At 44.5% G+C, this 19,676-nt stretch overlaps 1 protein-coding gene across 1 annotated transcript in view; it reads right to left on the reverse strand.

Annotated features, from left to right (window-relative positions):
• The window catches only part of LOC119977140 (E3 ubiquitin-protein ligase SH3RF3-like), a 422,773-nt gene extending 403,348 nt beyond the window's left edge, over nt 1-19,425 (reverse strand). Inside the window, exon 1 of the mRNA XM_038817772.1 lies at nt 17,362-19,425. Within this exon, the coding sequence (XP_038673700.1) occupies nt 17,362-17,736 (375 nt within the window). The 5' untranslated portion in view covers nt 17,737-19,425. The remainder of the gene's footprint in view (nt 1-17,361) is intronic.
• Nucleotides 19,426-19,676: the final 251 nt, after the last annotated feature.

Genomic DNA, 19,676 nt, shown 5'->3' on the forward strand with positions numbered 1-19,676 from the left:
AGATTTTGCAACGTGAGCAGCAGTGAATTGTTGGCTTCAATGGGAAAGAATAATCAGGCAGGTCTGAATGGATTATCTTTATGTTAACAACTGTTAGAGCCAACAGTGATAACCAATATCACGCCCAATTTCATATGTCAATAGTCCTATGTAGAAAAAGGACAAGAAGTTCTCAAATATCTTAGCTAGCACAAAAAGCAGACCCTTTTCATTCGTCATTGTCATTTAAGGAATCTTGCCACGTCACTAAAATTACTTCTATGCTTTTCATGTTCATGTGGAATTCCCCTATTCAAACCAGCTTTCCCAGGATCATGCCACTAATCACAAAAAACAGCTCTGCTAGGCAGGACATGTCATTCAAATGCCTGACACCAGACTCCCAAAGCCATTGCTCTACTAGGTACTCAGTTAACAGACATTCCCAGGAGGATGGTGGAAATGAGTTAGGGATGTCCTCAAAGCGTCACTGAAGATGCCAAACATACCCTCCAACTCACAGGAGACCCTGGCAAGTGACTGACGCAGAACGGAGAGGGCTCATTAAGAAGGCAACAAACACATAAGAGACTTCATCAGGAATGTGCAAAGATAAATTTGAGAAGTCAGAGAGAGCACGTAGATCTCTAAACAACCCATCGATCCAACTCTTGAAGCAGCACCTGCCCCTCATGTGGCAGAGACTGCTGATTGCTTATCAGCCACCTTAGAATCCATCAAACTGGAGTGCAAGCAGTCATCCTCAAACCTGAAGAACTACCCAAGAGAGAAGACTTTACTATAAATGGATTAATATCTCCCCTATCAGAGGAACGTCCTGTTAAGATTTCCTCTCTTAATATTAACATTAATTTCTAGACTGCAATGTCTCAGCTCTACATGATACTAGTGAAGGATAATGAATGTCATTCCATTTTAAACCACTTAATGCATCTCTCATCATGAATTTACTGATTGAGATCAGAATTAACTTAATAAAACTAATTCACAATAACCTGGTGTGAAACTTCAAGTGAGAAACTCACAGCTCTATGTCAAGGAGATGCGGGAATGAATAATCTAATGGATGATTCATCAGGAAAGAAAATTTGCATATCTAGTACAATCTGAGACCTCAATTGAGACTCGTTTCTTCCATGATATTTTAGGTCATTTTTAAAATCCATTCTCCAAAGCTAAACTTGATGATGCTCAGTTCAGACGGCATTTGGACGATTTTAACTGCTGGGTGACAGCAGTTAAAATTGAGTCCTTGATCTTGACTGCAAGATGATTGCCAATCACTAACTAATATATGATAGCAAGATGTGACATTTCACACCAACTTAACACTGAAGTGCTTTGCAAACAGAAACCTTTTATGGCGAAGTGCCTTTAAAAACCATGGCCCCAGTATTTACACTGGGGCAAGGAGGGAGCAGAGGCAACATTCAGAAGCTGGGAAACCCAGAAATACAGGAAACATGAAGGTCCTACTGCAGTAGAAAATCCCAGCTTCGGACCAGAGTGAGGAGAGAGGATCACAGAGGTCAATAGATTGGTGGGGAGCATATGGAGAGCATAGGAGAATGCAGGAAGGGGAGAGAAGATTCCAGTGTGAGGAGATCCCAGGAGTGAGGGGAAGTGAAATATCACAAGGAAAGGGGATAAAAGATCCTATGGAGGAGGAAGGAATCCAAGGGAGGAGAGAGGAAATCCTAGGAAATGGCGAGGTGATTACAGAGGGATGAGAAGATCGCAGGGAGGGGGAGGAGAGTGTGGGGAGCGGGAGGGAAATGGATCACAAAGAGGACAGGACATTTTGGGGAGGAATGTTGGAGATTTTGGGTGTGGGAGCAGATGGTGGGGTGAGGAGTTTAGGAGAGTAATCAAACAGAGGGAGGAAATCAGATTGAGGTGTCCAAATTAGCTGCTAACCAATCCTCGTGCATATGCAAATTTAAACAGTCAGTCAATTGTTTTCACCATTGTCAAAATCCTGGGCTAAGGTTTCCCTGTCCTGCCCAAGAACATGAAGACCAGCTGTAGCACTGCTCTTGTGGTCCTGTCTGAGCTCAATGAAGCACAGACCAGTGATTGAATGGCTAGTGTACTGACTCGCCAGGTCACTGGAAAAATACAGAGCTACCATAGAAACTAGACTGTTTAAAATGGTGAAAATTCTCCTAAATGCCATCAACAGTGCCATTTTTTAAAGAATAAATGGTGCTGAATATTTTTTTCTTTGATTATTATGTTTTGGGTTGTGTCTTTAAAGTTAGTTCAAAATAAAGGCGGTCCATTTTCATATTCCTTCACAGAATGTAAACATCGCTGGCTAGGTTAACATTTTTATTGCCAAACCCTAATTGCCCTTGAGAATGTGGTGGTGAGCCACCTTCTTGAACTGCTGCAGTCCATATGCTGTATGTACACCCACAGTGCAGTTAGGGGGAAGATTTTGACGCAGCAAGAGTGAAGGAATGGTGATACAGTTCAAACTCAGGATGGATAGTGGTGTTCCTAGGAATCTGCTGTCTTTGTCTTTTTAGGAGGAAGAGGACATGATTTTGGAAGATGCTGTCATAGAAGCCATAGTGTGTTGCTGCATCTTGTAGGTGGTAAACACTGTTGCCACTGTGCATCAGTGGTGTCGGAAGAGGATGTTGAAGGTGCTGCATGTGGAGCCAATTGAGTGGATTGCACAAGCTTCTTGAGTGTTGTTGCAGCTCCTTCCGCCGATTGAATTTTATTGACAGAGGGAGTTGACCATATCATGTGGTAAGGCCACCAGGTAATCCCTGGCAGCTTGGCTGTGATGTGGGAGTAGGTATCTCTTGCTAAGGTATCCTGGGCGGGATTCTCCGAGCCTCCGCACTGATATCGCACTCGGCGCGGAGATGGAGAATGGGGCGTCAGTCCCGTGATCGGGACCGACGCCTTCCCGTGATTCTCCGTGGACCGGAGAATTGCCGCCAGTCGTGCACGCGCGATCGATGTGGCGCCAGTCGGGGGCCATTGAAAGAGTCCCCCACAGCAATTCTCCGCCAGCAGCTGGCCGCGTTCCCGTCAGTGTGGTTCACTCATGGTTCCACCCGGCGGGAGCTCAGAGTGACGGCTGCTGACCCAGTCTGCGGCCGCCCTGGTGGGGGACTGAGGGATCAGGCGGCCGATACTGTTGGGGCCGGCTTGCTGTGTGGGTCCGCCATGTTGCGTGGGGCCGCCGCCGCAGGTGGCCGCCGCGCGCATGCGTAGACCCGCGGCCAGAGGTGCAGGGCTCCTATCGGCAGCCAGAGCTGCCTGGACTACTCCGGGGCCCTGCAAGTCCCCTTCAAAACGGAGAATCGCTCTGGACTTTCTCCAGGAAAGTCCAGAGTGATTCGCACTCGTTTTCTCGCGGGCGTGGCAACATAGCTTCATTTTCAGAGAATTCTGCTCCCTATGCTTGGCGGTGATAACCACTCCCTTCCATCCAGCTTGCTGCGACCTGCCTGACAGGCCCCATGAAAATGCCCCACCTATCTTGCTGTCTGGCTTCCATCGCTGCTCCTCATGTGGGACTGGCTCTCATGTGGGACAGGCTGCAGTCCCATAAGTGGCCACTGCTCCAAGGAGAGTCATGTGTTTCTGACCCTGTTGTGGAGGAGCCTCTGCAATTAAGTATGGCCCAGGAGTGATTTGCCCTTCAAATTTTCCCTCCCTGGTTAAAGGATGCTGTGACCAAATATCATACCCCAACACCACCTCAGAGTCGATTCAGGGTAAAATTTGGAATGTTCAGAGTACAACTGTGCAGGCCACTTGGGAACAGCTGTATTAGCAGCTCACCGACAGGATTATTTTCCCTTCCTGTGAAAGCAAATTAATGCAGACATTATTTCACTGTGAATGTTGTGAGGATCAGAAATTTTTCATCAATTTCAATCATGATGGCAACCTGCATTTCGAGCAGCTAAAGTAAGCAACCAACCTCCTCCTCTTAAACTGTCATTAGCTCAAAGAAAAGCAATAACTACAGCACTGAATCTATTAGAGACCTCAAGCTCCCCCAATAGCTGGGCTTCAAGTGAGTAATAAATCAGAAACTGTGCATTCTCCAACACATCAAACCTCATTCAGACTCCCAAACTGTAAGCTCAGCAAGCCATCACAGTTAAACATTTATCACACAGAAGGAAAAACAATCACAGCCAAGTCAAACAGAATGCATCACTGCACCAACTGCTAAGAACCACATCCTTTGTAGGATCAAGGTGGCCCATCTTCAGAGCCAAGTTTTAAAATCCAAATGACAGTGGATTCCATACAATCCAGTGTCAATTATGTAATTTTCATATAGGGATACTCAAAGCAAATTCATTTAAAGAATAATGCTGACAATCTTATAACGTTTGGGTTCCTACATGTTTGTTGGCTGCAGAAATTGTTTTTGAACCAATTTTATCACCATTGCATGACACACTGTACTGGTGCCAGATGGCAACCATGAAGATTGGAGTTTTAAGCTACATCGTATCAGTTTCTTGGACGAGGAGAAGGAATGAGGGATAAATGTAAGAAGTAATATTTCATCTTAATGGGTGTTCAAACAAGCCAATTCAGAAATGCTATCAAATCTGTTGAAAAGAAACTCAGAACTTTCCTGAATATGCCAGAGGAATTTACTGTCCGCTCCAACTCATCATCAGCAAGAATTTGCAATTTACATGGTGTCCTTAACACAGTATGTGTTTCAAGATGCTTCATGGCAGTATAATCAAACAAAAATGGGGGTGGAACCAAGGAAGTCTAGAAGGGGGAGGGACCTCCTGAGGGTTTTAAGGAGGAATGACCGGTGGGGAAGCTGAGAAATTTAGGGCAGGGATTCCAGTGGTGGAGCCGTGAAAGAGCAGGAATTCCAACAGTCAATGGAGGAAAGGTAGACTGTAGTGGGGAGGCGTAGGGCTTAAGGAGGTTACAGGAATAGGGAGGGTGAAGCCATGAAGGGGTCTAAGTCCAAGGATGAGAAAGTTAAATTATTGGAGTTAGTGGACCAGGAACTAATGTAGATTAGTTGGGACTGGGTGGAGGACTAGATCAGCAGACCTTGGTGAGGAATAGGATACAGGTAGTGAGATGTTTGGATGTGCTGTAGTTTATGGGCAGCGAGTCAAAAAGGGCATCCACATTGGAAGCAATCTGGATCAGTCTGACACTGGAGGGATTGTGGTGAGGATACGACATTTCTGATGATGACAGTGTGGTGAGGATATAGCATATCTGATGAAGACAGTGGATTTGACCGTTCCAAGGTCGAACTGAAAGAAATTGCAACTCATCCAAGGTTGGATATTGGACAAGCAATTCGCTAATGCCCAGAGGCTGGAGAGCATTTGGACTGTCTGGATAATAAAAAACCTACAGCAATGATAAAGAATGAAGATCAGGCACTAACGGCTGGACAAAGTGATTCACACACTGATTTGAAAGAAGAACGAAAGGACATATTGAAGCCACGTGAGGAATTGTGACAAGGGTCTTAGCTTTGATTTACAGCTTACGGCCAAGGAAATTTTACAATCACAGGGTTTGTTTGTAAGTAACTGTGTTTCTTGATGGAATCAAGTGTCCAATTTTTACTAAGGACATGAGAATCTATTCAAGCTGAGAAAGGGGATTTACTATGATGCTTCGTGGAGGGCAAAGCCACAAGCAGCTAAACTAATTCTCATTTATATGAGAGAAATAACGTGTAAAAATTGTGCCAAGTGGACTTGGACTCCAAATTGTTACATGCATTTGATTGAGACAGGTTAAATATTAATGCTGCCAAGGAGGACTGTTTAACTGCAAAATGTTTCAGTATGGAGGTGTTGTATTTATGCAGTAAGTTAGTGATAAGACTGTTTGCAATGTCATGTCCGAGGTACTATTTTTGAATTTTCATCGTTTGGGTGGGGGGGGGTTATAAATACAAAGTTTCATAAGACTTATATTTCGGGACTTCATCTTCAATTTAGGGTAAAATGGAGGAATGAAGGGGATTGCGTGACCTGTTCTGAATTCTGCTAGCAGCAGACCTGCGTGGCTTGGGTGTTAAAGATTAAAGAGGCTATTTTACTGGAAAGAAGGGTGGAATACTCACACCTATAAACAATGACCTGAGCAACTGTGATCTCAGTGGATAGTCCTTGTCTCCGAAGTCCCAGGAGGTGTTATGAATATCAGATTTTGTGAACCCTTAGAATTTAAGCTATCTATTTTGTTTCAAGATATAATTAAGTTGGGAATCTAAAGGAAAACATTTCTACCTGGATACAAGACCCATGTGGTTCACATTGCCATGGAAATGGCCTATAAAAGGAGAGCCCAGAGGAAGCAATTGTAGAATTGGCTTACAAAGTGTTTTCTTAGAATGTCACTGAACCTTACAGAGAGATAGAGAGTGAGAGAGTCATGTGGATTTAAACAAGACTGACAATTTGCCTGCCTTTAGCCAGAGGGAAAACTCTCCAATTCATCCCTCACCATGAAAGTAAGCTTGGGGATTAGGAGTTACCCAGATGTGAAAGGAGAAAAAAAGAAGCAAGTGCTCAGGATCTAATGATCACTTTGAATGGATTCTGGGGAATAGGATGTCTACTTAAGGGAGAGTGTAAAGTATAATCAAAGAGGGAGATTTTCAGTCATATTAAGGTATTAACAAGTATCATTTTTCTGTAATTTAGCATATATGTTGCCCACAATATAATGTTTGGTCAATATTGCCTTTAGTTTTTTTGTTATAGTAAAAATATTTAAAAACTTGAAATCTTGTGCAATTCCATTACGTTAATCACTAGGAATTCCAATTTAATTTTAAATATTATTGTCTTGACATGGATCATAACTCATCAAGGGTTGAGTTTGGATGAGAAAGAGGAGGGATCCTTGGGAGACTTGGGGAATATCACTACATATGCAAGAATTCAAAGCACTGTTGGAAATTGTCTGGCTACAATCCGATTGGTAAAGGGTGAAACCAAATAAAGGTAGACTCAATCAGCTGAAAAGCAGATACTGATTATGTGTCAAAGGTTGAAGCAAGCTCAAGAATGATGGGGTGGGACATCACAGAAGATGTTATTCATGACATTTATTAGGGTCACTTCATTGTCAAAAACCTGATTTGAAAGCTTGGAAGGTGGAGTTGCAGTGAAGATGTGCATGGATTGAGAAAACATGAACATATTCAGGAACTTCAGAGAGTGATTGTAGTTTGCATAGACAAAGGGGCTAAGAATGGATTTTCTGAGCAGTTGGTGGATATTGAATATATCCTGCAATATTGAAAGGGTAGGTACAGTCCCTGAGGATTGGGAATCAATTACAGTATCAGTTAGAATGGAGTTCATGAAGTGAAGCTGGTGGTCAGCAGTTTAATGGGAATCGAGTTAAGGGAGCAGGAAGTGGTCATATGGGCAAGATGAGATTGGAGAGAAAATGAAGGAAGATAAGGCAGAAACTAGAGAAGATACAAGGGGTGTGGTTAGCTGGATAAATTGAGTCAATCTTAGTGACAACGTCCATAAGAGCCTCAAACAAAAAAAGAAAATACTGGACAATTTCAGTAGGTCTGACAGCATCTGTGGAAAGAAGGGAGCTAACGTTTTGAGTCTGGATGAACTTCATCAAAGATGGAGAGAACTGGAAACCGTTACCAGGAGAAATGACCAGGATGGAAAAGATAAAGGTTTTTCTGGACACACTGTAATCAAATGGTGGTGGAGAATAGGTGGTTGAGTGGACCAAAAGTATTTTGGTTGATATAAGACCCACAATTAAGTAGCTGAGAGAGTCAAAATAAACTTTTGAGTGACTTTTTCCAGGATTGGCACAGAAGGAATGACATTGGGTAATGGGGTAGTGAAAAATACAAGGAAATACCAGCAACGCTACTGGATGTACACTAATGGCATCCTGGAGCGAAAACCTCATTTTTCAATTCCTCTTGACGCATCCAGATTGTGATTCTTGACTACTCCTCAAGAACGGAAGAAATCATGGAATGAGTAATTTGTACGCTGCTCCTTAATCCTCAAAGGCAATCAAGCAAACTGTTGAGCTATTGCACTGTTTTAATTTTAGAAAGCAGCCGGAGGGTGTGTATAGACACTACTGGCCTTTAATCTGTGTCTTGTGAAGGGAGAGAGTGTGTGTTTTCCACCATTGCATTAATCCATAAAATAGTAAATCCCTCTGAAAACTGAACTTGCCTTCCCAACCTGAATACTGCAAGGTGCAAAAACAGTAATATGGCATAGTCAGTTGGACAGTGTAGACAAGACACGTATTGCAGTCCCTTTTATGTAGGTATCGATCCAAGTCCGTTCATTACTTGTGTATCTACACTTGAGCTGCAAAATTATTTCATTTTGGCAATGTATCAGACAGTTAAATGATTTTTAATCATTTTGTCATTCCAAATAACATCAAAAATAAAACTGAAACTCATAATTCAGCATTCCGTACATATTGTACTTAGACATCAAGGTCAATAAGTGCAAGTCAACCCAAAATTACATGTATAATGCTGAAAATATAAAGCAACTGAACAGTTTAAAAAAAAACAGGTATGTAACTTTCACTTGTAACAACAGTAAATCAAAGTACCCACACGATTGAAATCCTTCCAGAACATTTGACGTAATACTTTACAAAAATAGTGAAAACGTATATCCTTGGAGTTGGGATAACATTTCATTTGACATCTAAAGATTTCTTCTGGAATCTCAGCTGGCAATACTCTTCCTGCATACCTTCAAAATACCGCACACATTGCTGGATGTGTGTTTCCAATCCAGCAAACAAAAGCATGGGAGCCTGCAACTGTTGGAGTGCACAGTGAGATTGTCTTTCAGTTTTACTATTAGCATTATTGTGTCCTCTCCCCAAAAGCCTTGACCTAAATACAGCCCAGGATGGTGATTCCATTAATTTAAAATCATGCACAATCTAGATCCTATTCCCTGACATCATCACAATCAATCCCCATTCACATGGACAATCTGTTCACTCTGAAGTAATTGCATCCAAACTACAACAAAATATGGATTTTACTACCAATTGTAGGAATGCAGCAAGCCTCCATTAAAGCAAGATTACTGAACTGATAGTTCAGTTGAACAGCAACACCACTCCTGATAGCCCTGGTCCAAGAGGTGGAGTGGAGGGGTGGTTACGTCAGGTCAAATTCAGGTTTACACATAACAGTCAGTATAAAGAGTTTAATAAGAGGCACTCATTGTCTGAATCAAAGTCAGCCTGCTGAATATAGTGATGTAACACAATGACAGCAGTACCATAGTGAACAATGCAATAGTGTACAAATCTTATTCTGATGTATTTATGGGCAACTTTCAAAATACCTTGCCAACAGTTATCAAGAAATGGCCTATAATATTGCAAAATGACTGAATCTCAGTCTTTAAGCTCAATCTTCAATGGTGCCATTCTCCTGCACCGGGGTGGTGGAGAACGGCTTACTGAATTTACTTCTCTTCATGAATTGTTTAAGACTATGAACAGTCTCTTCTAGGTTTGCCCGCATAACTGAATTTTTGCCAAATTGTCGAAAATTCTCATTCAATAGCTCAATCAATTTATCGCACAAGTAACAAGTCAAGTAATCAGACAGAATTCAGTTTTTATTCCCGACCTATATGTTAGTTGATCTCTGATGGAACAGCAGTTGCTGTGCTACAGTTAGTTCCTGAAGTTGTTCGGATCCTGAATGAGAACCTAATTAATTTCAATTTGTAAAATTGCAAGGAAATGTTACTGCACCACAGGAGTGATAACACTGACCAATAGGTATCTTTTATATTAAAACAGACTTTAATTTAACCACAGAATTAACCACATTAGAAACAAAGAAATCGATTTACTGTTCACAGTTACAACAGTTCTTAAGAAAAAAAGAAGAAACCAAAACCTACTTCCTAAACCAATATTCCAATTAAGCAAACCAAGATATATCAAATACCACTCATAAATAAAGTTAACAACCAGGGTTTTACTTGCTTTTCTCTGAGCAGAATGTTTGGAGAGAGAACCTTTTCAGGATCAAACTGAAACACTACTATTCAAATTAGAGTTCTAGAACCTACAGACTCTTCAAACAGACCTGGCTCCTCCAATTAGCTATGTCATCTGTACCCAAAGCATAAGACATTCTTTTATCTCTTCTAACAAGATATCCCTTGACCTGGTTAGCTAGGACCAAACACAATACCCTTTTTAAATTATCTACACTCCAAGGATAATTCAAACCTAAACAATATTCAATTGACTAACTATCTGTAAACAAGTAAATGGTTCTCAAGATCTATTAGCAGAATGCTTCACCTGAAAAGCAATGATTACCTCACTTTTATGTCATCTTAATCACCACTCCAGCAGTGATATTGTCTGTGTGCATTTTTACCCAGGTTTTAATAACATAGCTGCAAAAATATAAAATATGACTAACATTCATCACATTTTTCCCCAAGATAGGAAAGGGAAATTATTAGGTTTTTACCTCAGATCACTAACCAATGTCTGGTGCTGAAAATATGTGTGCGTGAAGCCATCCAAGTATGAGTAGGGTCAGGTTGGGCCATAATGTTCCCTGTGATCAAATAGCTTGCTGACAGTAATTTCTAGCCTCATACTATTTTGGAAAACTTGCAGAGTAAGGTTATATCTCAAATCCACCCTGCATTTAACCTACAAGTTCACCGAGTAGACAAGTTGTCTCATAGATTCAACTGTATTTCAAGTTACTTTACAAAAGGCTTTTACTCCACGGGAAATAATACTATTCTGTGCAACCACTTCACAAAAGTTTCTGGGTACAGTCCAGCAATATGCTCTGAAATGTGGAATTGATGCGGTGCATATTCTAATGCCAAGTGATTTTGCAAGGCATAAAACATTATTTCAAATTGAGTAGCAGCAGACATTGAAAGCCCCTCATCACAAAACTGAACTTCATTCAGAAAAACCTTGAAACAAGTTACAAATTTGGCATGTGAGGAGTTAAAAATAGATTTTAGTACGCCACTGCAGTCTCGTATCCGAAATGTAGGTGGTGAAATGATAGGTTAGAGCAAGGGAAACAGTGAGCTTTCAAACTACACTTGAAGACCATGATGGAAAGCTTCAAATGAATGCTCGCAATTAAATACAACATCAGCAGGTGTTTGGATATCTTAGCAGATAAGACATCCTGTTCTCTGTGTGACTCAAATGACGCAAATAATGAAATTGACCCATTATTCCTGCACCTACACAGCATAATCACCAGAAGCAGATGATAACAGCTCTGCCACTAAATAATAAATCATGTGCCCTATAACCTAGGGACAGACTAGTCCGTGATTTCAATTGTATTACTGAGATTAATACCTTATGTTCTCGTATCAACCATTCACCAAAAGAAATTGAAAAAATAATCAGTTAAATTTATTTTATTAAAGAGCAATGCTGCATGTAAATTAGACCTGAATGTCCAGGTTTAAAATATGTTTGTCATAAATAATATATATTATTATTTATCCCACTGATTATCCCCAATCCCTGGTATGACCCTTTGTCCTGGCCCAACCCTCAACTGAGATTCGACTCAATCCCAACACCCTTCCACCAGTCCCACCCCACTGAGGTCCAGCCCTCTTCCCCCACCCCTCCCCCCAGTCACACAGGCACCGCATCATATGAAGTCCTATAGGAGCATCTATAGGTCTATAAGGAAATAGCGACTCCTACCATCCAACAATACTCCCCCACACTTTTTCACATTACTTGTCAATTCAAATATAAATGAAACAAACCAAAAGCAACAAGAAGGCAAAATACTGCAGTTTCTAGAAATTTGAAATAAAAACATACAATTCTGGAGATACACAACAAATCCACAGCATTTTTGGGGGGAAAAACAGAGATAACAGGAGGAACTTTACTGCCTTAGTCTCTGAGTGGGTCCATTTCCAAGTTAAGAACTCCATCCCCCAATCAGCGGGCCTTCTGGTTTCTCTTTTCCCGCCATCCAAGTCAGGAGAGATGAGGAAGGGATTGGTACGGGGGGAGGTTTACAACTCAAATGTAACAAAGAAAGATCTCTATTGAGGGGTACTCAAGTTGGCAGCACTGTGTGATATGATTCACAGTGTGAGGCAGGACCTAGGAGGCAAATGCACAAAAGGGGGTGTGGAGAGGCTGTCCCCAGCATCTCTGCATTTGCTCTTAGAAGAACTAAGGCCACATAGGGAAATACTTTCTCCAGAGGAAGTTTAACCTGCCACACCAACTTGGCTGGACATCGCAGAGAATCTGAGCAGTGGAGTGTGATGCTGAGGACATGCAACTAGTACCATAAACGGTTCGATAACCTGATAAGACCCAATAAGGTGAATGCCCTGTGATTCTCATCTGGCAGCCATCACTCTCTCAGTCTTCTGCTCAGATATCTTGTGAGCCACAAGTTGGCCCAGAACCTCCGGTGGGGTGGGTGAGTCACTCACTCTGCCGAAAAATCAAGCCATTTCTATCTTGCCCGACCTTCCAATTCAGACCGGGTGAGATCTGTGCAGTGCAGCAGGTTCCAGAGGCCTCCAGTTGTGGACAGCGCAGTCAAAGGTAAGTGAGTCAGGCGCCCTTTCTTATGGCACTAGCTGTTGTAAATGAGTTACGTTTAAAGATCAAGGCAGACAGTGGAGAGGCTTTTGGGGAGATTGAATCAGGCCTGAGGTCAGGGGTCGGGGATGGCCGAGGTGGGTTGGTCTTGGGGTGGGTTGGGCCTTGGGGGGGGGGGGGGGGGGGGATGGTGGATATCGGCTAGGGCATTGGGATTCAGGGTCGGGCTGGTATTAGGAGAGGGGATGGAGGAGTTGAACCTGGAGGTGGGTTGGGTTGGGCCTGGCGGGGGTTGGGTGTGTGGGGATCATGTTGGGCCTGTGTGACTGGGGGGAGGGGTGGGGAAAGAGGGCTGGACCTCAGTGGGGTGGGACTGGTGGAAGGGTGTTGGGATTGAGTCGAATCTCAGTTGAGGGTTGGGTCAGGACAAGGGGTCATACCAGGGATTGGGGATAATCAGTGGGAGTAGTCAGGGCTGGGAGAATCCTTTGGGAGGTGGCCCATGGAGGTTCAGAGGAGGTCAGTATAATAGTTACCCAGAAGCTTGAAGTGATTTAATTTTTCTAACTTTTTTTGGTTACCTATTGCAGTGTGAAAGTTGGAACTATCCAAGTTTATTTATGCAATTTATTTTGCATTATTGGATGGTTCCCAGCCTAGGGCAATTGCCCAAAGGAAGTTTGAACTTTCCAGACAATTGCAATTAAATTCCTGCCTGGGATCCCAGGAGGGTCCCCAGTGCATCTTTGTGGTACCCCCCAGATACACTGCCCTGAGCTAGGAAGTTATGGCCCATCATAATTTCTCCCCAGTAGATTTCGCCCCCACAACCCAAATATGTGCAGGGTAGGTGGTTTGGCCATGCTACATTGTCCCTTAATTGGAAAAAATAAATTGGGTACTCTAAATTTATTTTTAAAAAATAATTTCTCCCTAGATTTCTCTTTAAGTTTCCATTTAAAATACAATACTGACCTTCAACCACGACTGTCCCACATTTACAGCGCCCCCCCCCCCCCCCCCCCCCCCCACAAAAAATATCTTGCCTCCATTGTTAGCAATTAATTTATTACAAACTATCCTAACTCTTTGCCTTTTCCCATTACAGGAGAAGATAGCCCACAGCCGTCAGGGGAGGCAGAGAAGAGGGGATGGAACTGATTCGACGGCTATCCTGATGGCAATGGAGAAGAAAGTCCTGGAGATCGGTAGGGTGATAGCACTGCTGGTCATTGCCAATGAAGAGAGAGGGGTGGCTGGAAACCCGATGAAAGCGTTATATGTCACACAGCCGCATGCCGCTGACACGTCAGTCATTGTGAATTGACATGTGCAGTACATTTAATGTCATGATCTGCACTGTGCTAAGGTAGACTCAATTTCACCGACATGCAGCACTACAGCATGTCTTCCATCTCCCACAGATGTATTGCTGGAGATACAACAAGAGATGAGAGAAGAGGAAGTGCAGTCCTCAAGGGAGGAACATCACTCTGATGAGGCGCCTTTACATGAATCGCCCCACCAGAGCAGACACACACATTGGTGGCTCCAATATCAAATAGGTAAGGAAGCACAGAGTTGGGCACATCACTTGTGATCAGGACCAGATGTTTAAGGCAGGGACAGGCATGGAGAGTCCTCATCAGAGGCCTGAGTACAGTGATGCTGAACCTTCGAGCCCTACATTGAACAGATATTGTGGAACAGGATCAGGAAACAAAAGTGCATCTGTCAGAATTTCCAGGGCACTGCACAATAAATGAAGAAGTCCATCTCCAGCATGAGTGCTATATGTCCTAGGTATTTGCACTGTGACCACCTCCATTGAAAACGTGACTAACCTCATGGAGAAAGAAATGTGGCAGGTCACAGAATATATGGCCCATAATAATAATGGACCAAATGGACAAATTGAGCTGAAACGCACATTAAAGTCGTTTCCATGCTGTAAACCTCTATGACTCTAAAGCATTGATCACACTTGATAGCTGAGCACTTCATTCAAATGCACCAGGTGCTCTCCCAATTTAATTAGCAGGAAAGTGCAGCTAGGCCCTGGGAGAAAAGAGGGAAACAGAGATAATGGTAGCAAGGGCTCTCCTCACAGCGCCCACAGATCAGTCAAGGCACTAGATTCACATTTTAAGTGGATCTCTGTTATGGCCCTGATGGTAAGGTGACTCTGGCTGTACCTCTCCTAAGCCTCTGTGTTAGGTTCCTCACTGGGGTCAACAGGTATCCCTTGCCACATCTCCCACTGAGGCTGTTTAGTGGAGTGACGGGTTGCAGAATCTGAGGGTGCCAATAGCTGAACAAAATGGCAGCTTCCTGGATACTTGGCTCACATTTACAATACCCTTCTGTTGAGGTTGCATACCAGCTGCACATTAAAGTCGTGGAGTATCTTCCGATTGACAAAAATGCTTAGCTGTTCCAATGTCGCCTTGGTCACTACGTGGATACAGTCTGCAAAGCCCTAGCCCTGTAGAAAATCTCAGAGGGAAACAGAGCCAACAGCCCTCTGGACTTGACTGATTGCATCTACCTCAAATTTAATGCAGTTTGAAGCAAACTGCTTCAAGGCATCAGTGGCCTGGCTGTAATACAGTTGTGGGCTACAAATCGTGAGATCCCATAGATGTCAGCAGTTGAGCTCTGGAATGAATTAGACACAAGCATTGAGGGCTGAGTCACTATGGCAGTCATAGGCAATGGGTGCCCACCTGTTCCTATTGGCCTGATGTCTTCTTCCGACATAGTGCAGAGGTCTGCAACTATCTGCCACAAAAGCTGGTCCAGGAAGCTGAGCCTTAGCCGATAGACACTGAGCTATGGAATTTTGCCTCCATCTAGGTGTTGCCCTGTGGCCATTCCCTTTGTTTCTTCCACCAGCATATGCCTGTTTATGCAGTTGCTGCTGCCCCAGGAGGTGCTGCCCCAGTCATGAAGGGTGTTGAGCTGGAGGATGTTGTACCTCCTCCCCAGTGGTCCACACTGAATATGTCACGATACAACCTCACAAACTAGATCACTTGTCCCTCAGAGGTGGCCAAGACACTTCAAAGAAATAACACCAAGTTGCTATGCCAAAACAAAATCAGTGAGCTGAGCCATGTCAACACAAGCATTTGACTGCTCCTGGCCTCAAGTTTGCTAGTTTCACCCGTTATAATACTTCTATTCCATCAGGTTCCAGCTTCAATGACTTCCCTCTGCGCACTTGCCTTCTCCAACCTGAGAAGTTGCAAACACAGTGTGCAGCCCATGCACTCTTGGGATTGAGGGCTGTTAAATGCTATTTTAAGTGTTACAATCGGCTTCCAGCCTCAGCCATGTGGATTCCCTGATTTAGTCCAACCCTGCCCTTGGAAAGCCAGAAGGGACTGGGATCTGGGCCTGATGTTATTCTCTGACTTTTTCCTGTTACGCATGCCCAAAATCCTCCTCCATCAGCCTAGGAAAATTCGACCCCATGTTTCAGGTCGATGAACTTTGATTATAGGAACAGAAATTTTTTGACCACTTCAGCAGGTCTGACAGCATCTGTGGGGAGGGAACGAAGCTAACGTTTCGAGCCTGGATGACACTTTCATCACCCAGACGCAAAACATTAGTTTTGTTCTCTCCCCGCAGATGCTGACAGACCTGCTGAAATTGTCCAGCAGTTTCTGTTTTGTTTTGTATTTCAGCATCCACAATAATTTGCTTTTATTTCATTAAATGAAACTTTGTTGACCTCAAACGTGAACTCGGTTTCTATCTCCACAGATGCTGACAGACCTGCAGAGTATTTACTGCACTCTCTGTTCTGGAACCTAACAGGGAAGTCTAGTCTTAATCTCAGTTATACCTTCGTCCATGAGCTGTCCTCCACTTCACTCAACATATACTGTCACTCACCCCCAAATTGCCAATAGGTACCCCTCATTCACACCCAAAAGACAGTTGATTACATAATGCAAGCATATTTTGGGGTTTTTTCTGTAAATAACGTGTGCTGAACTGGAAGCGGCAGAATCCTGAGGTGATATCTTCAAACTTAATTGACTCACTTGTCTGAGCTCCTCTGTTTCCCCAGAAGGGAGGAGATGCCCCCGTCCCTGTCCCCTAGGATCTCTTCACCATGGCACTTTATTTATTAGTCAGTTAGCTCCCAGCTTCACTATCCCATTTCATGGAGAGCTTTCGTCAATTCCAAACGTACCAAATGACAATTTTCTAACTGAGCTGTCAGAAATTTGCCATCTGCCCAGTAGACTGTCGAGGGTCGATATTTGTGAAGAATTGGGCTGACACATTTGCCAATTTGACAGCTGATACCGCAAGTTGACATTTTGTATCTGAAGCCAAAAGCTGTTTACTATTTGCTTTTTAATTCGATGTGCATTGATATGACCTCAGACGCCAACACAAACTCTTCCCTGAGAGCTCAGCAGGGACATATTCTGAATTACCAACATGAGTTAAAGTGCTTGGCAAGAAAGGAGCTGAAATATCAAAGGGAAACCAAGTCAGGTATCTTTAAATACATCCATCAATTCAAAAGCGACTGGCAGGTCTCTCTGGATCGTTGGCAGTGTCAATGCGAAATAGTCCAAATTGGGAAATGCCTCCTTTCAAGAAGGATCAAGATCCAGATTGCTGCATGTCATGCTCTCAAACATTTAGCATATCTCAACTGCAGCAGGGGCACAAGTGTGAAAAACAATAACCCCCCCCCCCCCCCCCCCCCCAGCACGTTACCTTTCCTGGAGAACTGCGGCTGGCGCTTGTGGGGTGGTCCTTCAGGCTCGTCCCCAGGGATGAAGACGCGGGGCACCCTGCGCTCCCCGAGGCTGACGAGCCGGGGCCAGAGGTCGGCGTTGACCTCCCGTTTCTCGGTCTCTGTTTAATCCCATCCAGTAACCTGACCAGCAGGATGTTGGCCGGCAGCTCCTCCACGCCGCAGTCCACCAGGATCCTGCACTCCGGGCACCGCAGCTCGTTCCTGGAGCTGACAATCTTCTCCAAGCAGCGCTTGCAGAAGGTGTGCTGACAGGGCAGCACCTTGGCCGTGGTGTCCAACCTCTCTAAGCACACGGAGCATTCCAGCAAGTCCAGCAGGGAAGACTCGTCCATCTTGAAGCATGGATCTGGGAGGAGAGGGTGGGGGCCTTTTCTCGCTTACATTATACCCCCACCAAAGCAGGCGATGATGGCCTCTTGACCAGCAGCATTGTTTCCTTAAATTGTTCCCCCAGAGAAAGAGATGGAGTCAGAAGCCGGCAGCAGAGTGCTGCATCTGACTGCTTACTGACTGCTCCGACACTGGCAGCTTGCCGTGTGTCTACATCTCCACCAGCTCCCGGCACACGGTCACACCAGCCCTTTAATTCATCTTTAAAATCCAACACTGGCGATGTCCCAATTTTCCCCGTGCGGACAGACTCCCTCCTCTTTCCAAGTCCCAGGAGTTAAACCGGGCGGATGGAACATAAATAGCGAAGAAAACCAAAAGGGGATCTGACTTGTCCCAGGGCAAAGCAACAATGTACCTCTGTCCCCTGACACTTTGGGGTCTGGCCTGAATCCGCAGCCCTTTAAACACACACACGCCGGCGATTCCCTTCTTAAAGGTGTCAGTCGCCAAGATCCCTCCTTCAATCCAAACAATAAGTTTGTTTCTGCTTTACCGGGAGTAAAGCTGGGGAATAAGCCGAAGAGCCCGCCTCAATTCCAAAGCAACAGATCAAACCCTCCAGAGGGGGGGGGGGGGGGGGGGGTTAATTCTGAAAGGTTCGCCTTTCCTGGTTTTCCTCCTCAAACAAGACAGCAGCAATCTCTTTCAAAGGACTCAATGAAAAGGAGCTGCCGTGTGAGCTCAGGTTTTTGCCCCATTCCCAAGAAGCGGGGCGATGCATCTGGCTCGCAGCCCGGCTCCCAGCTCCTGGAAAAGCTGCAGTATCGATTCTAATTGGAAACAGGTCGCTGCTCCAGCATTCCCCGACCGCGATCCCGCTCACTTCAAACTCAACTCGGCAGTCCTGGGCTCGCAGCTCAGCGCTCAGTCAGCCAGCCAGTGCCACAATCCTGGCTGCTGTGAATGCTGAGCTGCAGGGACAGTGGCAATGAAGAAGCTGCTGGTGAAGAGCGGGGCCGCCGCGCTCCCTTCAATCTGTCAGTTTCTCCGCCCGCCCGCCGCCGTGTCGATTTCTCCTCTCCAGTTCCAAGGCAGCGTCAGAGGGACGGAAATGCGTCCGACTGCAAGGAAACTTCAGCAGAAGAGAACTGCTTGACCACGTCGCCCTCTCCAGGAGAGACATCCGCCCTGCACACCAGACAGCTCCGGCTGCTCAGCTGGCACAACAGCTCGGGGAGTCGAATGACGGCGTCAAAACTAGGTCGATCTGCTTATTAAGCAACGTTGGTGTCTTTTTGGTCTGGACCCTTTAAAATTAAAAAAACTGAGCGCACTTCAGTGCACATCATTGCACAGCATTATCATTGCACAGCATTATCACAAGATCCCCAACCAGTTACTCTGAAGTGCATTTAATGTTGAAGCAAACGTGGTAGCGCCACTTTATCTACAGGCACAATTCCACTCGAGAGATTTGAGCGCATCACTGAGATTGATGGTGGCAGTCTTCCAAATTATCATTTTGGTTTGCGCCGCGATGGTCAGTCAACTCTGTGTTAAACGTCGGGCTGGTGCCCCAGGAGCCCCAGTCTGGCATTGCAGTCTCTGCCACATTTGCTGCGGAGGAAGACAATGAGCACGATTCCCTTTGCCCTTTGCTCAGCCAGCTGTGTTTCTGCTGCCTCTCCCAATGCCCCTCGTGACCCAGTGGCCGATTCACGTACAGAAAGGTCTGAGTATCCGGCCCTCATCCATCCAATGAACCACGCTGAGTCAGTGCAAACATAATTGGCTTAGCAATGAGTGGACCCTAATGGAATTAGCACACTATAATATAATAATCTTTATTATCACAAGTAGGTTTACATTAACACTGCAATGAAGTTATTGTGAAAAGCCCCTAGTCGTCACACACCGGCACCTGTTCGGGTAGACAGAG

Source organism: Scyliorhinus canicula, chromosome 14 (assembly GCF_902713615.1).
Source record: "Scyliorhinus canicula chromosome 14, sScyCan1.1, whole genome shotgun sequence".
Lineage (NCBI taxonomy): Eukaryota > Metazoa > Chordata > Chondrichthyes > Carcharhiniformes > Scyliorhinidae > Scyliorhinus > Scyliorhinus canicula.